Raw genomic sequence first — 19,128 nt, 5'->3', positions numbered from 1 at the left:
AAACTGGATACATTATATTTTTAAGGCTCCCGTTTTCTTGGTCAACAGACTTTTAAATAACATTATTTCTTGAGAACTTGGGAATAAAGTTAAGTGCCTCCAGTTGAGTTTCGAACCCGGAAAATAATTAGATGGGCTCGGTTTTTTATGACATAGTTGTGTATCACTGCTATCAATGTATTTGTCTTAATGCCCACATACTGTGTGCTGCCAAGATGCTAATGATAACATGGGCTGTCATTTATTGAGCACTTACACTGTGCCAGGCTCTGTTCTACGCACATGAATTATTTTCCTTAATGAAAATGAGTATCACATTAATCTGGTTTTAATGGATCCAGGGTGGCATCAGGAATTATATTGTGAATATTGGACACCAGCTGAAAACTCTGGACAGTTAAAATTGGGAAAAGATCATGAAACTCATGTGTTTAGGCTCTTACTATCAGCATTCTTGCTGTTTCTGTACATTTTGACTCAAAGAGCTTATTTTCAAAATTTCTTTCAGAAGTTTAAAAAATTTTCCTTCAAATGCCCACTTTGCAAAATGTGCCAGTTCAAGGAGCAAGTTGAATAGCTCTCTGTATAGTTCTAAAGTAAGTCTGGTAATGTATCCAGGCATCTGTTCTTCACTGTGTGTGACACTGTTCTGGGCACAGGTGAGGCACAGGGACCACAGCACTGGACAAGACAGGGTCACTGCCAGTGTGGAGTTTGCTGTGCAGTGGGAGAAGACAAATACATAAACCTACAATTGCAATGCAGGGTGCCAGGTGCTCTGCTGGGGAAGCAGAGTGTTGGGGAGGATGCCCAGGCTCAAGGAGAATTAGCCTAGCTGGCCCAGGGAACATTCTATCAAACGTAAAAACAAGGAGCCTGAAAGTTACTTGTCTGGGGGTTTATAACCCAGACAACTCTATTATAACTGGTCATTAATATTTATGAATATTTGAGAAACTGTGTACTACTTGTCCCTGTGTGGACAAACTCTTGTTGGGTTCTCGTAATTGGTCGTGGGCTTCTAAAGCCATTCTGAGGTTGTGATTTTTTAACAGTCATGTGTTTCTTTTGCCTGAGCATCTAAAGCCAATCCACTGCCTGAGTTAGGAAAAGATGGAGTTATTTATGGGGAAGCAATGAAGGACTGTGCCTCCCCCATCTTTGGACAGGTGTCTAGTGACCCATCCAAATCCCCATCTTCATTAAGTAAACCAGTTCAGCATCTGATAGCCAACCCTCAAATGTATTTAGCCATAAAACCCCAACACACTCAATCTATTTCTAGTCTAGGAAAAGTTTTGGAGTTGTACTTTATTAACTCAGCTTCTTTTATTGAAAAAGAACTCTTAGGGACAGTACTTCGATTTGAGGGGAATGAGTTCCAAAATGAGATTTGTGTCAGAACAGGGTGGGGTATTGTGTTGGGAACATGGCAGGTGCCTAACAAGCCCATGGGTAATATTTTGAGGTTATAATAATCTCTCAAAGACCCAAAAAATTGTAACCTATCTTCCTTCCTGAATAAGTGAGTTAGCTCCCTCAGATTCACCAACTAAATCTGCATCTGATATTGTTAGACTACAAATTTCCAATTTTCATGGTATCATTGAAATTTGAAATATTGAATGCACACTGTGTACTACGTACTTATAAAACACGGAAAAGTTATGAAATAGCCATTTCTCCTTCAGCCTGTGAACCTGTTGATATTCAAATGTCTGCAAGGATTTTTAACAACAACAACAAAAACAAAACCAGCCTTCTGATTGTTAAATTTCTCATCTGATCCGACTGCACAGTTCTTTATTTGGGGGAAAAACCCAATTGTTCTGTAAGTGTATTAAGAAAATCCAGCCCTCAGAAAGCAACTAAGGCCGGGCGTGGTGGCTCATGGCTGTAATTCTAGCACTCTGGGAGGCCGAAGTGGGAAGATCGTTTGAGCTCAGGAGTTAGAGACCAGCCTGAGCAAGAGCAAGACCCCATCTCTACTAAAAATAGAAAGAAACTAGCTGGACAACTAAAAATATGCAGAAAAAAATTAGCCAGGCATGATGGTACATGCCTGTAGTCCCCGCTACTTGGGAGGCTGAGGAAGGAGGATCGCTTGAGCCCAGGAGTTAGAGGTTGCTGTGAGCTAGGCTGATGCCACTGCACTCTAGCCCAGGCAACAGAGTGAGACTCTGTCTCAAAAAAAAGAAAAGAAAAGAAAAGAAAGTAACATGAATAAAACTTCTCAATCAGTGGCTTTCTTGGTGGGAGCACCACATTATGTATTGATGGACATCAGTGTATCGATTCAGAATTCTTAGGGTAAATTATGCCTTGGGCTTGATGTGTCAGCTCTCCCCTCCACCCCCACCCCCGACACCCACCCTCCCCCCAGTTGCACTGCATGCTCCTGGCTGGTTTGGAATTCCAACCACAAACCCACAGAGCTGTGAATTGGGAGAAAGATGCCACCATTTCATTCTGGGGGAAACACACAAATCTTCTGTGTTTTCAGAACGACAATCTTATTTTTGTGCCTTATAAAACTACATTCAGAACATAGCATAATTAAAACAAGGCAAGAATTCATGAACAAATGAAGCATTTACTACATAGGCCAAAGAAAAGATAAATTATATGCCTGAAAGGTTTCACTGAGCTGTGATTCACACAAACCAATGTGTTGGCAGAGATGAGATTTTTTTTTTCTTTTCCCCCAACAACTGAACCATAGCTATAAGATATGCATTGAAAAAACTCATCACAAAAAAAATGATCACATAATGAAAATTTGACCTTTATTGGTTAAAAAAAAACCCACTAAATTTCTGTTATCAGTGCAGTATTTCCAGAAATGTTTTTGTGTTGTGTACAGTGTTGCTGTGCACAGACTCATAAGATTTAATCAGAATGTTCCTTTTCTTTTAAAAATTCGATGAAATTCTGCAGTTGTTATTTAAACACCAACCTTGTGCAAGGCATTTGAAAGATAAATCATGTTCCTATTCCTTCAAGGAGCATGTAATCTAGTAAGAGACATAATTTTTTTAGGGGATGTTGTGATAAGTGTGTCGGTCCTCAGATTGGCTCAGACTACAGATCATAACAATATTCAGTGTTTTTGCTTCTCCTCTTCTTTTCTCTCTTGAGGATTCTCCATCCAGGTTTCTGTCAAAGTCTCCATGATGTTGCACCTCCCCTCACCCCGGCTGCCAAATCCAATAAGTCTCAGTCCTTGTCCTACAGATCTGACCTCCCAGTCAAATCTGATGCAATGGGCCACACCTTCCTTCTTGAAACCACATCCCCCACCTCCCTGGCCCCTCTTCCTTAATCTCCTTTGCTGGACCTTATCCTTCAAATGTAGGACTTCCCCAGGGTTCAGTTCTTGGACATCTTCTCTGACTATCCTTACTTCCTTGAAGATCTCACCCAGCACCATAGGTTTAAACAGAGCTATGTGCTGACAAGTTCCAAGTTTGTATCTCTAGCCTGTATCTACCTCTGAAATCCAGACTTGAGTACCCAGCTGCCTCCTCTTCCGCATGTCTGCTTGAATTTCTGCATCTCCATTTGAATGTTCGCTGAGCATCTCAACCTCAATATGCCCAAAACTGAACTATTCATTCGCCACCTAACAGCAACAACAGCAAAATGCGCACTAGTTTAATTCACGGGGCTCCCCACCCATCTCAGTTCATGACACCGCCATCCTGCCGCTGCAGTTTGGTGGGAGAATCAAATGAAAGAACCAAGGTCTCCGAGTCCTCTTCTGCATGGGATTAAGTAGTGGATTAACACCTCAGCCTTGCAGCCAGGTGGGCTAGGTTTCCACTCTGCCTTTGCCACCTCCTGGCTGTGTAAACTGGGGCAAGCTACTTAATCTCTCTGAGCCTCAGTTTTCTCATCTGTAAAATGGAGAGGATAGTATCTAGCACAAGTTCACTTTAGTCACATTTGTGAAAATTAAATGGGATAAGCCATGTGAAGTATTTAGCACTGAGAAATTGCATTTTGAAAAAAGAAAAAAGCTAGCTTAGTACTGCGGCTTTCTCCCGGTCTACTACTCCACGTTTTAGTTTTTTTTACCTTTCCCTTCCACAGACCTCAACCCAAACTCACAGAGACAGCACCATTGAATCTAATTCAAGAGCTCTATAATCAAAGGCACAAGTCCTCACTTGGGTGAAGACAGTGCAAAGGCTGTAAAATTATTTCGGAAAAAATAGAAACTTTGGCTGTAGAAAAACACACACTATAAAACCCCCACCCAATTAATAGTGGTTCAGTTAATGAGGAGAATGTACTATTTCTTGCACATAAGAACTCTAGAAGTAGGGGAGCTTGGAATTCCAACTCTTCACAGCCCCCGATGTGTGGGTCTTTATTCACCAGCATCCTCAACGTGTTGGCTTGGTTCTAGGTTTGGCCCCTTGTGGATTTAAGAAGATGGCCATAGCTCCAAGTACTGCATGTACAGGCACACCTCATTGTATTACACATTGCTTAATTGTGCTTTGCAGATATTGCATTGTTTTACAAATCGAAGGTCTGTGGCAGCAAGTCTGTTGGCACCATTTTCCAACAGCATGTGTCTCTGTGTCAACATTTTTAGCAATAAAGTATTTTTTAATTAAAGTGTCTGCATTTTTAGACCTAATGCAATTGCATACTTCAAATGGACTTAATAGATTACAATATAGTGTAAACATAACTTTATATGCACTGGGAAAAATTTGTGTGACTCGCTTATTGCTATATTTGCTTTATCGCAGTGGTCTGGAACCGAACTTCTAATATATTCGAGGTGTGACGTAGTCATAACGCCCCATCATATGAAAGAGGAGTTTCCTAAGACTTACCCTTAGATCCCATTGGTGAAATTGAGTCACAGATCTGTGTTGAGGTGCAAGGGAGACCCTGAAGGCAAATAGCTAACATTTTCAGTTTCTTCAGTAAAAAGCAAGCTCTGCCAGCAAAGATGACATGCCACAGACAGAAACCAGATATATCTTTCCTACGCAACTTTCTATCTGGAAATGATCAGGTGGATGGAGCAAGTAGAGGCTGCTACAGTAACCCCCATGCTAATGCATTTGAGTATACACATTACATTAGCTTTCTGACTTGGCTTTGACCTCTCGTGGTTTAAATATCTAGTGAACTGTGTTTTCTAATAAATTTACAAAATAAATTTTGAGTCATCTTACTCTCTAATATTTTATCCCATCTAATTCACTCCTTCAAAAGTTACAATAACATCCATAATTTATTTTATCAAGTGTTTACTAAGTCACAGAGAGGTAAAATAACTTGTGCAAAATTATATAACTAGAAAGTGGCAGAGCTGGAACTTGTGGCCAATGCCCACACACTCCACCACTATGCGTGTAAGTTCAAAGAGAGGAAACATGTTAAAACTTTTGAAACATCTTATATCTTTTAAAATTTCCAAAGCTAGTACTTCCCAAATTGATCTGTGGAACATCAGAAATAGGGCTGTACCATGAAATAATTTTAGAAAATACTATTTGCTTTATACTCTGTATTGAAGATTCACAATGGACATCAGCCTAATAAAGGCCCTGAGAAGTCCTGCAGCATGCATGCCTGCTTCCCTTTGTTTACCAAGCATTTCTCAGACCCAATTATCCATATAGCTATTAGCCATCTAACAAGTAGGGCATACCTTCCAAGCAATGGTTCTTCCAGGAAATGATGAGCTAGGCATTTAGACCAGAAGTTGAAAACTGGCCACCTGTAGAATGCATCTAGACTCAGATATGTTTTATTTTATACAGTATTTTAAATAATATTTTAATTAATTGATTATATTTTATATTGACAAATCTGACCATATTTTATAATGGTGATGTTAATACAATTCCATATTTTGGACATTTTGGAAAAATGGAAACTTTTGTGTTATATTCCCAGGTGGGATGTGAGTTGTGACTGTCCCTTAAGATGGGGCATCCACTTTCCAGTTCACCCAAGTCCCCACCCCTCCCCCACTGATTCCCAACAGTGCAGCCATGTGAGTCGTCCTTAGTTATAACTCGTGCATTTGTGCATTGTTCTTTTTCTTGTGGTAGAGTTGAGAGTCAAGCAAATATATCCATCACAGACCACTTTACCTCCTTCACAGCGCTCACCACAATTTGAATCTCCTGAGGTGACCATCTGGTTACTAGACTATAACTGGCTCCAGCCTGAGACTCAACCGGGCAGCAGGTGTTAGACAATAAATGGGAGGGGTGGGGATTTTCATTTTTTCACGCAACAAACATGGGATTGCCTTCTTCGTGTCAGGAGAGAGTCTAGGTTCCACAGTGGATAGAGCAGTGTATTTCACGGGAGCTTTCATTCTAACGGAGAGACCAACAATAAAAACACAAAATAAACAAGCCGTTCGTTCCAGAGTTTAAAAAGAGCTCTGAATGAAATACACAGAGGTCTGAGATAGAAAATGGAGAGCACAGTGGTACTCAAAATTGGTTGGGGGCAGAGACAGGAAGGAGTTTGGTTTCGTCTAAAAATTCAGGAAGAGGCATGTGACTATTTTTCCTTCCTTTGCACAGGCCAAGCAATTCTTAGAAAGTCTACAGCCTACTGCTGGCGGCATTCAAAACTGTTTTCTCGCTACTGGGAAGTGTTTATTAAACAGACGACAAATGTGTTCTAGGCTGTGGATTATTAGCTTTTGTATTTTGAGGCAGTTTTTTTTTTTTTTTTAACTGTTGGGCATTTTTCCTCTAATAAATGTGACCTGTCCTCATCAGTCCGAGGGTTGTGCGTGCAGGAACTATTCATGGCATAGAAGAATCTTCCCCCAATCCCTTCCACCCACTTGCTGCTCACTCTTTGCCCGCAGCAAATGTATTTTTCCATTTTAAATCATACGTGAGTAGACTTTCCTTGAGAGTATGCCAACTCATGTGTCCTTAGGAATATCCCCAAAGCAAAGACTGCTGCCAGAAAAAAAGAAGCAACAGAAGAACATTTCGTTGCTTCGTTCTCTACCCACATTTCACTTGCCATTGGAAATCCAGTTGACAAATTCACTTACCCCTAAAGCAGAGCTGCTGAGGGAGACAGTGGGAAACCGTTATTTATAGGAAGCAAGTGTGAAGTGCTTTCTTTGATAGATTTCTTTCTGTCTTCCACCTATGACTACAACGAATAACTGGTTTATTTAATCTCACAAATATAACATCTCCACATCGGTCAATAACTAGGGTTTAATGAGGATCGACCTCGTGAAGGTCCTGGGTTAGACTTCTGCTGCCAAGACATAGATGAGTCTTTAATAGCCTGAGGTTATGCCTACAGAATAGCAAAAAATAGGTGATGATGTTATGATTTACAATAAAGAGCATCACACTGATAATTGGTGCAATCTAGCTTTGTTCAATTAGGATAAGCAGATAAAATTGACAATATTGCCTCACTCTTCCCAAAAGGAGGAGGAAAAATGAATGAGTGGAACATTTTTAGATCTGTGTTATCCAGCTTAAATCTCTCTTCTAGAAAAAATGCCAGAGGACAATAAAAATCTGGATTTCATGGTTTAATATTTTTATGTTATTTTATATCCCTCTGAAGTCTTAGATCGTAAGTCTATAATTTCTCAATCAACCATCTGGACCCCTAGGAAGTTTGTTTCCACCATGGCACTTTGACAGTATGCAGTTTTAAAGTCTTAAAACACATGCTCTCTGAATGAGCAATTCTACATTTAAAAATGTGTTGATCAATAAATCTGTAGGGTGACTATAGTTTACAATAATCTATTGCACATTTCAAACGAGCTAGAAGAGAATAATTTGAATGTTTCTAACATAAAGACAAATATTTAAGGTGATGAATGTCCCAAATACACTAATTTGATCTTTACAAATTATATGAATGTATTGCATTAGCACCTATACCCCCAAAATTATGTACATCTATTATGCATCCATTTGAAAATGTTAACAACTTTAAAAATAATTTATTGAGAAAATGAGCAATATTTCATCCAGATGGGCTTTAAAAAACAATTCCAGCATTGTCTGTAAGAAAAAAGCTGAGACAATCCGATAGGAAGGTTCTTTATTGATCGTGGCACACCCTTACGCTGGATGCCATAAACACCGGTGATACAGAAACAGAATTTGACATGTGAAGACAGTCATAATATAATGTTAAAAGAGAAAAGCTGGTTTCAAAAATAGTACACAGAATAATTCCCTTGGGGTGAAAATGATTTCTGCCTGCCTGCCCACATGTCCATCCTTCCACCAATTGTGAATAGCAGTTGTCTTTCAGTAATGGAATAGTGGACGCATTTCTTTTTCTTCTTTGTTGGTATTTTCTCTTTTCTATAGAAGTAGCAGTGCAGTGAACTATCACTCTAACTAAAAGTAAGGAAATGTCACAATCTAGGCAATTTCCTAATTTCTCCACTAGACTGCGTTACGAGGCTGAGGCATCCACTCAGTACCGGTGGCTTCGACAAGAGGTTATTTTCCACTCACAGTAACTCCCAAACTATGCAATCCAGAGCTTATGTGGCAGTTCCTTGTTCAGAAATAATGTCGACTTTTTAAATACACTCATAGAGCTAATGTGGAGTAATCTCCAGAAGGAGACCAGGAGGAGAAATTTCGTTGTAGGTGGGCAGTTTTTGAGGCTCTTCTTAACTGGCATTTCCTATGTTGCATGAGTTGTGTTCTTTCCCTGTTTTGCCATGATCTTAAAAGATGTGAATGCATTTTTATCAGTTGATGTGAGTTGGGTAGGAATAGTAAGAAAGATAAAAGTACCGAGTTACCTATGTTAATATACGTTTATGGACCCTCCTTCATGGCTTTGAGCTTTGGAGTAAAACAAGGTTAAAAAAAAAAAAAATTCACAGTCTGGTTAGGAAATTTTGAGAGTCCACAAAATATTTTTAGTATTTGGTCTTAGCGTTCCTTCTTGCTTGTTTATTAATTGACTTTCCTTTCTAGACAAATTGGAAGATAAATTATATCTTTAAGAAGTAACCAAACCCCATTTTTCTTCCTGAATCTGACAATGGTTCTATGCGGGTGACAGTGCTCTCAGAAGAAGAAAAGTGAAGACCTCATGATTGTCTGGTGGCCGTTGTTGCCCGGCACATGGAACCCTTTGTGCCAGTGTGACTTCCCAGGGCAGAGGAAGCAGAGCCTTCCCTTCTATCCCAGGCAGCGTGTGGCTCAAATTTCTAACAGATGGAAAGGAGTGAAGTAATGAGTTTCGGTGCCGTTCAGTGTTTTTCAGACAAATTTTCCTGTGTTAAACTGTGCTTTAGGAAATCGTTCTTGGTATAAAGATTCAAAATAAAATCAGGGACACACAGTGAAGACATCAAGATGAGACAGAGTCAGCACAAATCATTCCAGACAAAGCTTTTTTTTAACCTCCATCAACCTGCCTTACCTTCTATTTCCACTTGGACAATGTAAACCTTGCTTAAAGGAAGCTGAAATCCAGTTGACAATTTATAGTCCAAAGAGGGTGCCAGAAGTTCCATGTGGGCTTTATTATACACAATCAAATTATGATAAGGCAGCATTATTTTTCAACATGACACAGTCTAATCACATAACTAGTGTTCTTCTCTGTTTGCTCTTTGAAGCCAAAAGAAAGGAAAAATATATATAAGCTTCCTACACAGAGATGAAAAATAAGAACACTTAATGGATACTTGTTGGCTTAAAAGAAGTTTCCAGGTATTTCCTGGAGAATGTTTCTGCTTCAGTTTAAAATTTCCGTTTGCTGAGAATGACTCAGAGAGAGGCGTGATGTGAATAGCAATGGAATATTTGTAGTTAAGGACAAAGATCATTCCACAGATAACACATTCAAAGCATAGGCCACGAACTGGTAGACAGAGGGCTAGATTTTTCTCCCAACTGTGTTTAGTTTTGTCCTTTTAATGTTTTTAAAATTTTTTAATTAGTCATGCCCATTTTGTTTTAGTCTTAATTTTAACAGGCAGTACATTCACCTTGTTTGAAAGAAAAAATTATAAAATGATATGCTTGCTTACCCGTTCCACCCAATAGACACTTACTGTTTGTGTTTTTTAATGTAGGGTTTCCTTGGGCATAGGCAAGCAAATAAAACATAAATTCTTATTCCTTCTGTTTTACACAAATGGTAATACAATCTACAGTCTGTTCTAGTCCATGCTTGTTTTCAGTTAACAATACTTGGTCTGTACTGACAGAACTTCCTCCTTTGTGACGCCTGAAGAGTCTTCCATTGAATGGTTGTACCATGATTTATTGAACCGGGATCCTATTAATGACCTGTGGCTGGTTTCCAAACTTTTACTATGAACCTCACTCAAGTGAATAACATTGTACATTTGTTATTTCACACGTGTGTGAATTTAGGTTGAGAATCAACTCTTAGAAATGGCGTTTCTGGGTAAAAGAATACATTCTTTCTTATGATTTTGGTAGATAATGCCAAATTGCCCTCCACTAGGCTAGAATTCATTGACACTCCTGTCATCAGTGCATGAATGCCTTGTTCATCCCACCCTGTCGAATGAATGTTTCTGCAAACATTTGGATTTTCTGACTTTTCCATATTTCTTTTCATGACTTCTAGATTTCAAGTCATAGATATAACGGCCTTCTCAATCCAAACTTAAAAGAGTTTCCCCATGTTTTCTTCTTGTATTTTGATCCATTTGGATTTTATCTTACTATAGGGTTATGACAAGTTAGTTGTTTTCTTTTTACCCAGATAGCTGCTCTGTTACCTTTGCACCTTTAATTTAAAAGTCCTTCTTTACGTCTATAGATTTTAGGTGTCATCGTTGTCATGCACTAAATTCCCGTATGTCTTTGGGTAAAATATATTGCATGGCTGATGGTAACAAAGTGGAAAAATATTAAACAGGAAGGGAGAGAGAGAGAGAGAGGAAGGAACTTAAAATCAGAAATGCCTTGGTGAGAAGATGAGATTTGAGTAAACGCCTGAAGGAGGGACCTGAGAGAGTCGACGTAGCGTGGTTTTTAAAGGCTTCTGGCCTCTGAAATCATTCGGGCCTGGGGTCCAATCCCAGCTCTGCTTCATGATGTTTGGCAAGTTATTTATTCTTTTCCTGCATCAATTTATTCATTAGTAAAACGGAATTACAAATAGTGTATACTCTGTGGGATCATCATAAGAATGAAATGTGATCTTTTTAACTAGCTGTCCAGCTTACGCGTGTAGCATCTCCTGGAGCATTCTCTTTCCCTTCTGCTGTTGGCAGGGCTGGGGTGACGTTCCAGTTTCAGCCTGATACTGGTGATTTGTGTCTTCATTCTCTCGTTCTTTCTTTTTTTGTTACTGCTCTTTGTCTCTAATAGAGATTTTCACTGATTCTTTGACTCTCCCATGATGCTGTTGGTTTCATTCACGGGGCCTTTTGTTTTGGTTCTTGTATCTTTTAGTTCTAAAATTCCCATTTTAGTTCGTCTTTATAGCTTCTGTTTCTTTGCTGAGGCCTTCTGGTTTTTTTATTTGTGTCAGGCACATTCACAATTGTTAATTAAAGCATTTTCATTATGGCTACTTTAAAATTGACCTCTCTGGGGTCTCTTTTACAAGGACGCTAATGCTATTCATGAGGGCTGCACCCCCATGCCCTCCCGAAGGCCCCACCTCCTAATACCATCACATAGGGAGTTAGAAGTTCAACATTGTAGTGCTTAATAAATAGCCATTTAAATGAGTTCAATGGTACCTCAGCAGTGGGGCAGTCAACCCATATCAGTTTATACCAGGTTTCCAGATGCTACCAAACCCAGAGGAAGAAGTATAAAATCCAGGAGTCGGATGCGATGCTACCATACCTCACTCCACTACTGGGGGAAGTAGTCAAAATAAACAGAAATGCCACGTGTTCGGTGGGCTTCTCCCAACTCACATGCAGGAATTGTCAGAAATCCCTGGGAAGAGACAACAGAATTTCCTTCTATTCTCCTCTAAGTCAGGAACTGGCAGCGTGGGGGCAGGGAGAGGACGTGGGGAGGGCAGAACCCCAAGTCCTTGGGAGGAAGAGAAGGACTCTGTAGGGTAGAAGGGGGAAGCGGATGCCCAGACCAGGAGGTGGGAGTTGAATCAGCTTCCCTCCTGCACCCGCCTCCAGGCCAGGCTCCCCACCGTCAGGCCACAGCTCCATGTGCCGACCTGCTGGGCCTGGACACGTTTTAGGTCTCACCTGCCACCACCACCAGTGCACCAAGCAACTTCTCAAACCCAAAGATGTGCCTGCAAGACCATTCTAGTGACATCCTCTAATACGTTTGCAAGAATATTTATCTAGTTTTAAATTCGCCTACCTCTTGACCCAGAAATTTCACGCTTGGTAATTTACCCAAAGAAAATACAAACACACTTGAGTGATGAAAAATAAAAGTGTGGAACGTCCATTTTAATGCTGCTTATAACACCCTAGATGTAAAACTACAAGCACCATAAATGGCCACCAATAAGGATAATAGGCACTAACTAAGGTTACAATCAAGCAATGGAATAAATGCCACCTGAGACGTGGTGATGCAGGTCTAGCTGTATTGCAGTGGGAAGAGGTCTGTGCTACTTTGTTGCGTGAGAAAAGCAAGTCGATACACATAGCGCCATCCCACTTACGTAAAATTTTCATTTATTTGCACCCATCATCCATTAGGTAGTCAAATGATACACGTTTACTGAGTGCCCTCCGTGGGCCTTGCTGTCCTTGGTACTTGGGAAAAGCACCGAGTCAAGTAGGTATGATGCCGGTGTTTGTTGAGTTTACCGTGTAATGGGAGCGTGAGCAAAGGTGCAAGTACTGAGCAAGTAAAAAAAAAAAAACCGCTGTAGCAGCTAAGGTTTCTTTAAAAAGGGGAGGTGGAGGTGATGACAAGAGGGAGCACTTCAGGTGGGGCGTTAGGGACAACCTCCCTGAACAGGTGACAGTGGAGACGTGAAAGGTGAATGGAAATTACGTACAGGCAGACAGAGGGCAGAGGGTTCCAGACAAAGCCAGGAGGTTGGAAGTAGCTTATGGTATGTTTGAGAAACTCAAAAACAGCTCTCCAAAAGACGGAGCGAAGGAGACAGTGGTATGGGGAGGGTGGAGACTTAGGCGTGGGCCAGGCCAGGTGAGTCATCGGAGACCCTGTGTCGGAGGTGGGGCCCGGCTCCAGGACCTTCAGAAGCTACTGGAGGGTGGGAGGAGTGGGAGGATGGGGTCTGTTGAGTAAAGAATGGATCGAAGAAGTTGAGAGCCCAAGAAGACAGGGCAGGGGCCGTTGCAGTCGTAAGGTGGAGAGACGGCAGTGTCTTGTCCCAGAGTCGTGAGGGTGGACAGGGGGCAAGGATTCAGAAGGCAGCCTGCCCTCCTGGGTGACTTGGGGAGAAAATCTGTCCCCATATCACATCCTTTGCACTGATAAAGTCTCAGATTCCAAAGGGAGAATTTTTTTTTTTAATAACAGTACTTTTTTTTTTTTTTTCAGTTGATATGATTCAGCCCTGAGGGGATTGTGGGAAACAAAATAGAGCCATCTCTGGGGACAATGTACAAATTATTAGACAAGGAGACCACAAAGATGGGAAATATCGGCATCCTACACAACCTCTTTGCAGAATCGGGAGAAAAGGGTTTTTGTTTAGAATGCGACGTGCACGGCTGTGTTTATTACCCTTTGGCTCCAAACAATGTCCCTCCAACCGACTGCAAGTGCTGAATATGTTAGAAAGAGTGGGGAGGGAAGGGAGAGCGACTCTCATAAGCTCCTGATTGTTCCGCACGCTCGTGGGCAGGAGAAATATGGCTGGAATTAGGGGTAAGGGAGAAAGGGGTGTGAAGCAAAAATAGTACTTTGAGGGTTCACATTCAACAAGTTGCAACTGTGAAAACTCTGTGTTGCTCCTAGGGCATAGCTGACAGAGAGGAAAAAGACGGACAAGAAATAGGCACTGTGAGTCGTTCTGTCCCCGGGGACCCAGAAGGACCGGAGATTGCAAAGGAGGACTCCCAGACAGCAGAGATAGAGGAGAATAATAATCCCATCATGAGTTTCTTTAAAACTCTGGTAAGCCGTTTTCTCCCTTTTTTCCCTCAATTCTATTGCTCAGAAGTTTTGTTAATTCTAAGAATAATGCATATTTGAATGTTATGGTACTGAGTGGATTACCGTCATGATGCAGCAGGAACGTAGAACAGGGACAAGACGTGCTTCGTGAGGGAGCTGGCTTGCATCAGGCTACTGGGAGCCCTTAGAGCTGGGAACCATGGTATGAACAGGAGGCCCAGACCGTGTTACGTGGGCTGCATTGCAACGGAATTCATTGCAATTGGATGTCTTATGGTCATTGATCATAAAAATAATTGGCAATACCTCCAGTTGCGTTACTGACCTGTCAAAGCAGTTTTGCCACTCAAATGGCAAATAAAACACCGTAGAAATCACTTTCTATCTTGTTGCATCTAAGTCTGCTGCTTTAATTGGATGAGGGCAGAGACTGTCTTTGCATTGCTTGTTTACTGCTGACCGCCCCCACCCCGGGGCAGAGCCCATGGCCTGGCACATGCCAGACACTCAGAGAATAAAAAAGCTTGTGAAGAATGAATGCATAATTAAATAGACAGCCTAAAATATGTCTGGGCTATTTCCAAATATCAAGACTAACTTCGGAAGATAAAACAATAAAAGTCAACAGAATGTGCCACAAACACCACAGGGCTATGCATGTGTTTGGTGTAATGATAGAATTTATAGGAAGTCTGTGGCCTTCCGGGAGACAATTTTGAATGTGGTCAAACTCTCCGTGAATGTATAAGAGCTGACGCATTTCATTATAAGATATTAATGTGCTAACTTTGTTATTACCCAGAGGCCCTTGGGTTTCTACCGAACTGAAAATACCTCTCATTTCATTCTTTACCTGTATGGTGAACTGGAACACCTTAAAGAATTATGTATCTAATGAAATAAAAATCACTCTAAAGTGCCATGATTTTTAATGTTTGATTTTCTCAAACTTTTAAGGTTTCGCCTAACAAAGCTGAAACAAAAAAAGATCCAGAAGACACGGTAGGTATTTTGAAGTGTGTATATGTCTGGGTTTGTGCATAGAATTGGATTTGGATTTGGGTTTTTGCATAGAATTGGATTTGGATTTGCGTCTCCGTGTTTGTTTTTTAATGTATATGCTATATATAAATATGTATATATGTATATAGTTAGCAATTTAATAATGCTGTTAGAGTGTCTTTAAAATATTTCATGTATGTTAATGGTAGTTTAATGAAAATGTTAGTGGGAAGCTTGAAAGATAAACTGATTCTGGCTAAATGTCACAATAACTAATTTATATAGAGTAAGTGCAGAATACTAATAATTATATCATCATCTCGGTGTTTTTAGTTGTGTGTAGAAAGACCAGGGAATCTAGGAAAAAAGAGTCATTTAAAGTAGAAGAAAGATGCGGTATTTTCATTTTATAAAAAATATGTTCTTTGTTTTTCATGTAATTTGAAAAAAATTAAATCTCCACTGCAAAGGCAATCGTTTGGTGACATAAAATAGCTGCTGTGGGACCCCTGCCAAGTGGAGGGCCATGGAGAGGAGTTAGGACACTCCAGAGAGCCAGGATTTTTCACTGTCATCCTAAAAATTTAGCCAAGTCCCCTCAAAATAATTTTGGTTTAAAATAACTTCTTCTGAGATGTTCTCCCTTTACGTTTGACGAGGCCAGTTACCTCTAGTGGAATACATGGTTTAAATTTCACAGGAGCCATGAGGGAGGTTTAACTTGGTGACAGATAATGTCGTGGGTCCTTCTTTTGATAATGCAAAGTGCTTTGAAAGGCATTGGGATCAAATGTATGGCCTGGCCTGCTCCGTATCTCTGCTCCCCATATCCGAAGGAGTTGGTTGTGAAAAAGCATCTGAGATTTTGTCTCAGAAGACCTGTATTTGAGCTCCAGTTTTGCTCCTTGGTAGGACCATGATCCTAACCTGTCTGCACCCCATTCTCCACACCTGTAAAATTGGAACAATAAAAATGTTCTCTCCTGAAGCCCAGGATTGAAAGGGGGTGTGACAATGCCCTGTAAACTGGGGAGCTCTGTTTGAATGTAGGTGGTCCCTATTTTCATAATCACGTGTGAAACTGGTTGACCGATGTGATGACGTTTGTATTGTATTGTTTGGTTCCTCTAGGATTTTCTTCTTCCACTGGAAAAAAAATGTATAGCTAAAGCATCTACACACACTTTCCTATAAAATTATTCATTTGCTACAAGGCGACCAGGGTCAAGTCCAGTGAATGGATGGGTCAAAATGTTTCTCTTTGGGTTCCGTGTTTTGCATTGTTTGAGGCCACATGGTGTAATAGGCTATAAGCAGTGGGGTGTGTGGGTGTGTCATGTGGCTTCCCAACTGACCTGATACACTCGTTCTCTTTAGCTGGTTGTGCATAAAGACTCTTTTCCTGACCCAGATTGTGGTCCCAGCTGAACTTACTTGGCTGATAAAATCTCACTCTCCTGCCCAGGGGGCTGTGGGGTCACTGCTGGTGGAGCTGGGTTCTCAAAAGAGGGTTCTGTGAATGTAGGTTGTCCATGGCTCCCACAAACAGACCTCTTTCCTGCAGACCTGGTTCTCATGCCTTGCCGTTTTGACGTCTTTTCTACTGATGTTCGTGGATTCATGCTTTTGAAAAATCTGTGCCATTTTTTAGCACACTACCTGCTCCACACAAAATACCCTGCCCTTTGTAACTTGAGTCCACAATCTGGAGTGGTTGTAGCTGGGCTGTTTCCATTCCAATCTCCCACACACACCAGTTTGGCTCAGCGGACCAGTTCACTCTAGACACGTCCTTTGCCTGGGAAATCTGCCCATCTAGAAGTGAATCAAGATTTGGGGGGGTGATAACTGCTTCCATGGACTCTCTGATACTGAATTAAAGGAGAGAGGTTTGAGAATAAAAGCCATTCAGTGGCAGGGTGCAAAAATAAATCATTGTGTGTAGGTATTCTTTTCTTTCCCGTGTGACAATAGCTGTTAGATATTTAACACTATCAAGTGAAGACTGTGTTATCTTTTTTTAATTTTTCATTTAGATATTTTAAGTCATAGAGACAGAGTTTAACTGTCCTGTTGCTGAGATATGGGGGATTTTTGTCTGGTTTGGTTTGGGTTTGGGTTTCTATTTTTTTGAGGTGTGTTAATCTGGGTCATTTAAATAGGTCACCCTGCTGAAAATCAATGTGTCCCTGAAGTTGACTGTGAATATGCTGTTTAGCAAATTGTCTTTGAGAGTTTAAAAAAGGTAAACATTCACATGGTGTTTTGTGGTTAGGGGATGCGGGTGATACACCAGCAGTAAATTGTCACAGTGTATTAATGCACTTTAAAACAGCAGGGGAAAAAAAAGTGGATTTTGTTTAAAAACAAAGTTCTAAGGCAGTGACTGCTGTTGCCCCAAAGGCATCCAAAGCAGAAAGTGTCTGTGATGGACAAGCTGGTCAGAAGACATCCGAGATCCAGGCTAAAGGCGCCAAGAAAAAGCACCTGGATAGCCCCAGGCTAGGACTCGCCTTTAGAAAATTCTTTAGGCATAAGGTCTGTATCTTGGTAAACTAGGAGGAAAAAGAGGAACCCTGGTCTTCACCACACGATACACGTGCCGTCCTGAGCCCGGCCAGCTCCTCTCCTGTGAAAACAGAGCCCTGGGTGGCTGAGAGCACTAAAGGAGAATAAGAAACGATGTGAATCACACTTCAGTGATTTTTTTTTCCCCCTAAGTCCTCATAGTTATAAACGTCTCAGACTGGTTTCTTCCTAGTGTGGACCAGGGTTCTGAAAGTGTTCATCTAACCCAGTATTTCCCAAATGTCGGTCGTTTGCATACCACCATTGTTGCTGGATATACAATTATTTACTTGATATTTTTATACTGAAATTGACCCATTTCCTATTGAAATGTATCATAAAAAGAAACTTGATATCATGCATAGAAAATCAGAATTAGTCTACAACCATACCACCCTGAACGCGCTCTATCTTGTCTCATCTCGGAAGCTAAGCAGGGTGGGGCCTGGTTAGTACTTGGATGGGAAAATCAGAATTATTTTTCATAAGACAAAGGTAACCATTAGTATGGCTAATAAAAAAAAAAACTATTACATTCTAGCTACTTCGTTTTTGTTAAGCTCTGAATCTGATGCTCTTTCTAGCTTTATTAAAAGGCAATTAATTGACCAGTGGCAGAAAAATGTTAAAGACATACCAGCACCAGACTGAGACTTTCCCCAGAATGTTATTAGCAGAATTAAATGAAAGTTGAAAAGTATTTTCACATAATGTTACTTAATATCATATCTCTATACAATCTAAAATCATCTTAATCCGCCAGTGGTATGCTTCCTACACGTGGGGAAATACTCTTCTAACCTCAAGGTAACAATTTTATCTTTCTGTGGTCTGTTTCATCCATTCCCAATATTAACTAAACTTACACTGAACCCAAATGAAATCCCAGACAGAAAAAAACAATGAATGAAGGCAGAGCCCGTCATAACTCCATGTCCTTGGGAAGCTAAGACAACATCGAAGTCAGTTTTGGAGATATTACACTTCTAATGTCTAAGAAGGTACCTGTGTTTGTCTGAAACCACCAATTTAAAAGATCCCTGAATTGGGTCAGTGTGCTTAAAATTTTGTTTAAAATATCAACCACTTTCTGCCAAGTTGAATGAACGTATTAATAAAACTTCCCCAGCTGGATGTTCTAGTATCAGGATTGTACATGCAAATAAGAGCTCCATAGAAAGTTCTCATAGCTGAATCTGTATTTGCATTAAAAAACTGTTATGAAGCCACCCTGCAATTTCCATACGGGCTTATTTTGTTTTGTAAAGAAAGAGTGATACGTGTTGCAAGGGGAAGAGGGAAAATTACAATGTGGTCCCATGGGATATGGAAGACAACTTAGTAACTCCTAGTGAAACATGCCATAAATCTCACACGAAGGAATCTAGTTTAACTCCCACTTGGAGCTTTTGTGAGTAGAGATCTTGAATGTTTAAGAAGTGTATGACTTTCCCCCTAGATCTGCATTTCATTATGATAT

The 19,128-nt window shown here is 40.6% G+C and overlaps 1 protein-coding gene across 6 annotated transcripts in view; it reads left to right on the top strand.

Moving 5' to 3' along the window:
* BCAS1 (brain enriched myelin associated protein 1) overlaps positions 1–19,128 on the top strand; it is a 78,852-nt gene that overhangs the window by 21,092 nt on the left and 38,632 nt on the right. For 5 of the 6 annotated variants that reach the window (XM_069496052.1, XM_069496049.1, XM_069496051.1 and 2 more), the window contains exons 4-5: positions 13,920–14,078; positions 15,036–15,080. In XM_069496052.1, the coding sequence (XP_069352153.1) occupies positions 13,920–14,078; positions 15,036–15,080 (204 nt within the window). Of the gene's footprint in view, positions 1–13,919; positions 14,079–15,035; positions 15,081–17,483; positions 17,619–19,128 lie in introns of all 6 variants that reach the window. The other variant, XM_069496047.1, reaches the window with a different exon arrangement.

This window comes from Eulemur rufifrons, chromosome 20, assembly GCF_041146395.1.
Source record: "Eulemur rufifrons isolate Redbay chromosome 20, OSU_ERuf_1, whole genome shotgun sequence".
Taxonomy (NCBI): Eukaryota; Metazoa; Chordata; class Mammalia; order Primates; family Lemuridae; genus Eulemur; species Eulemur rufifrons.
Note: the sequence above shows the minus strand (reverse complement) of the source record. Positions and strands in the feature narration are given on the sequence as shown.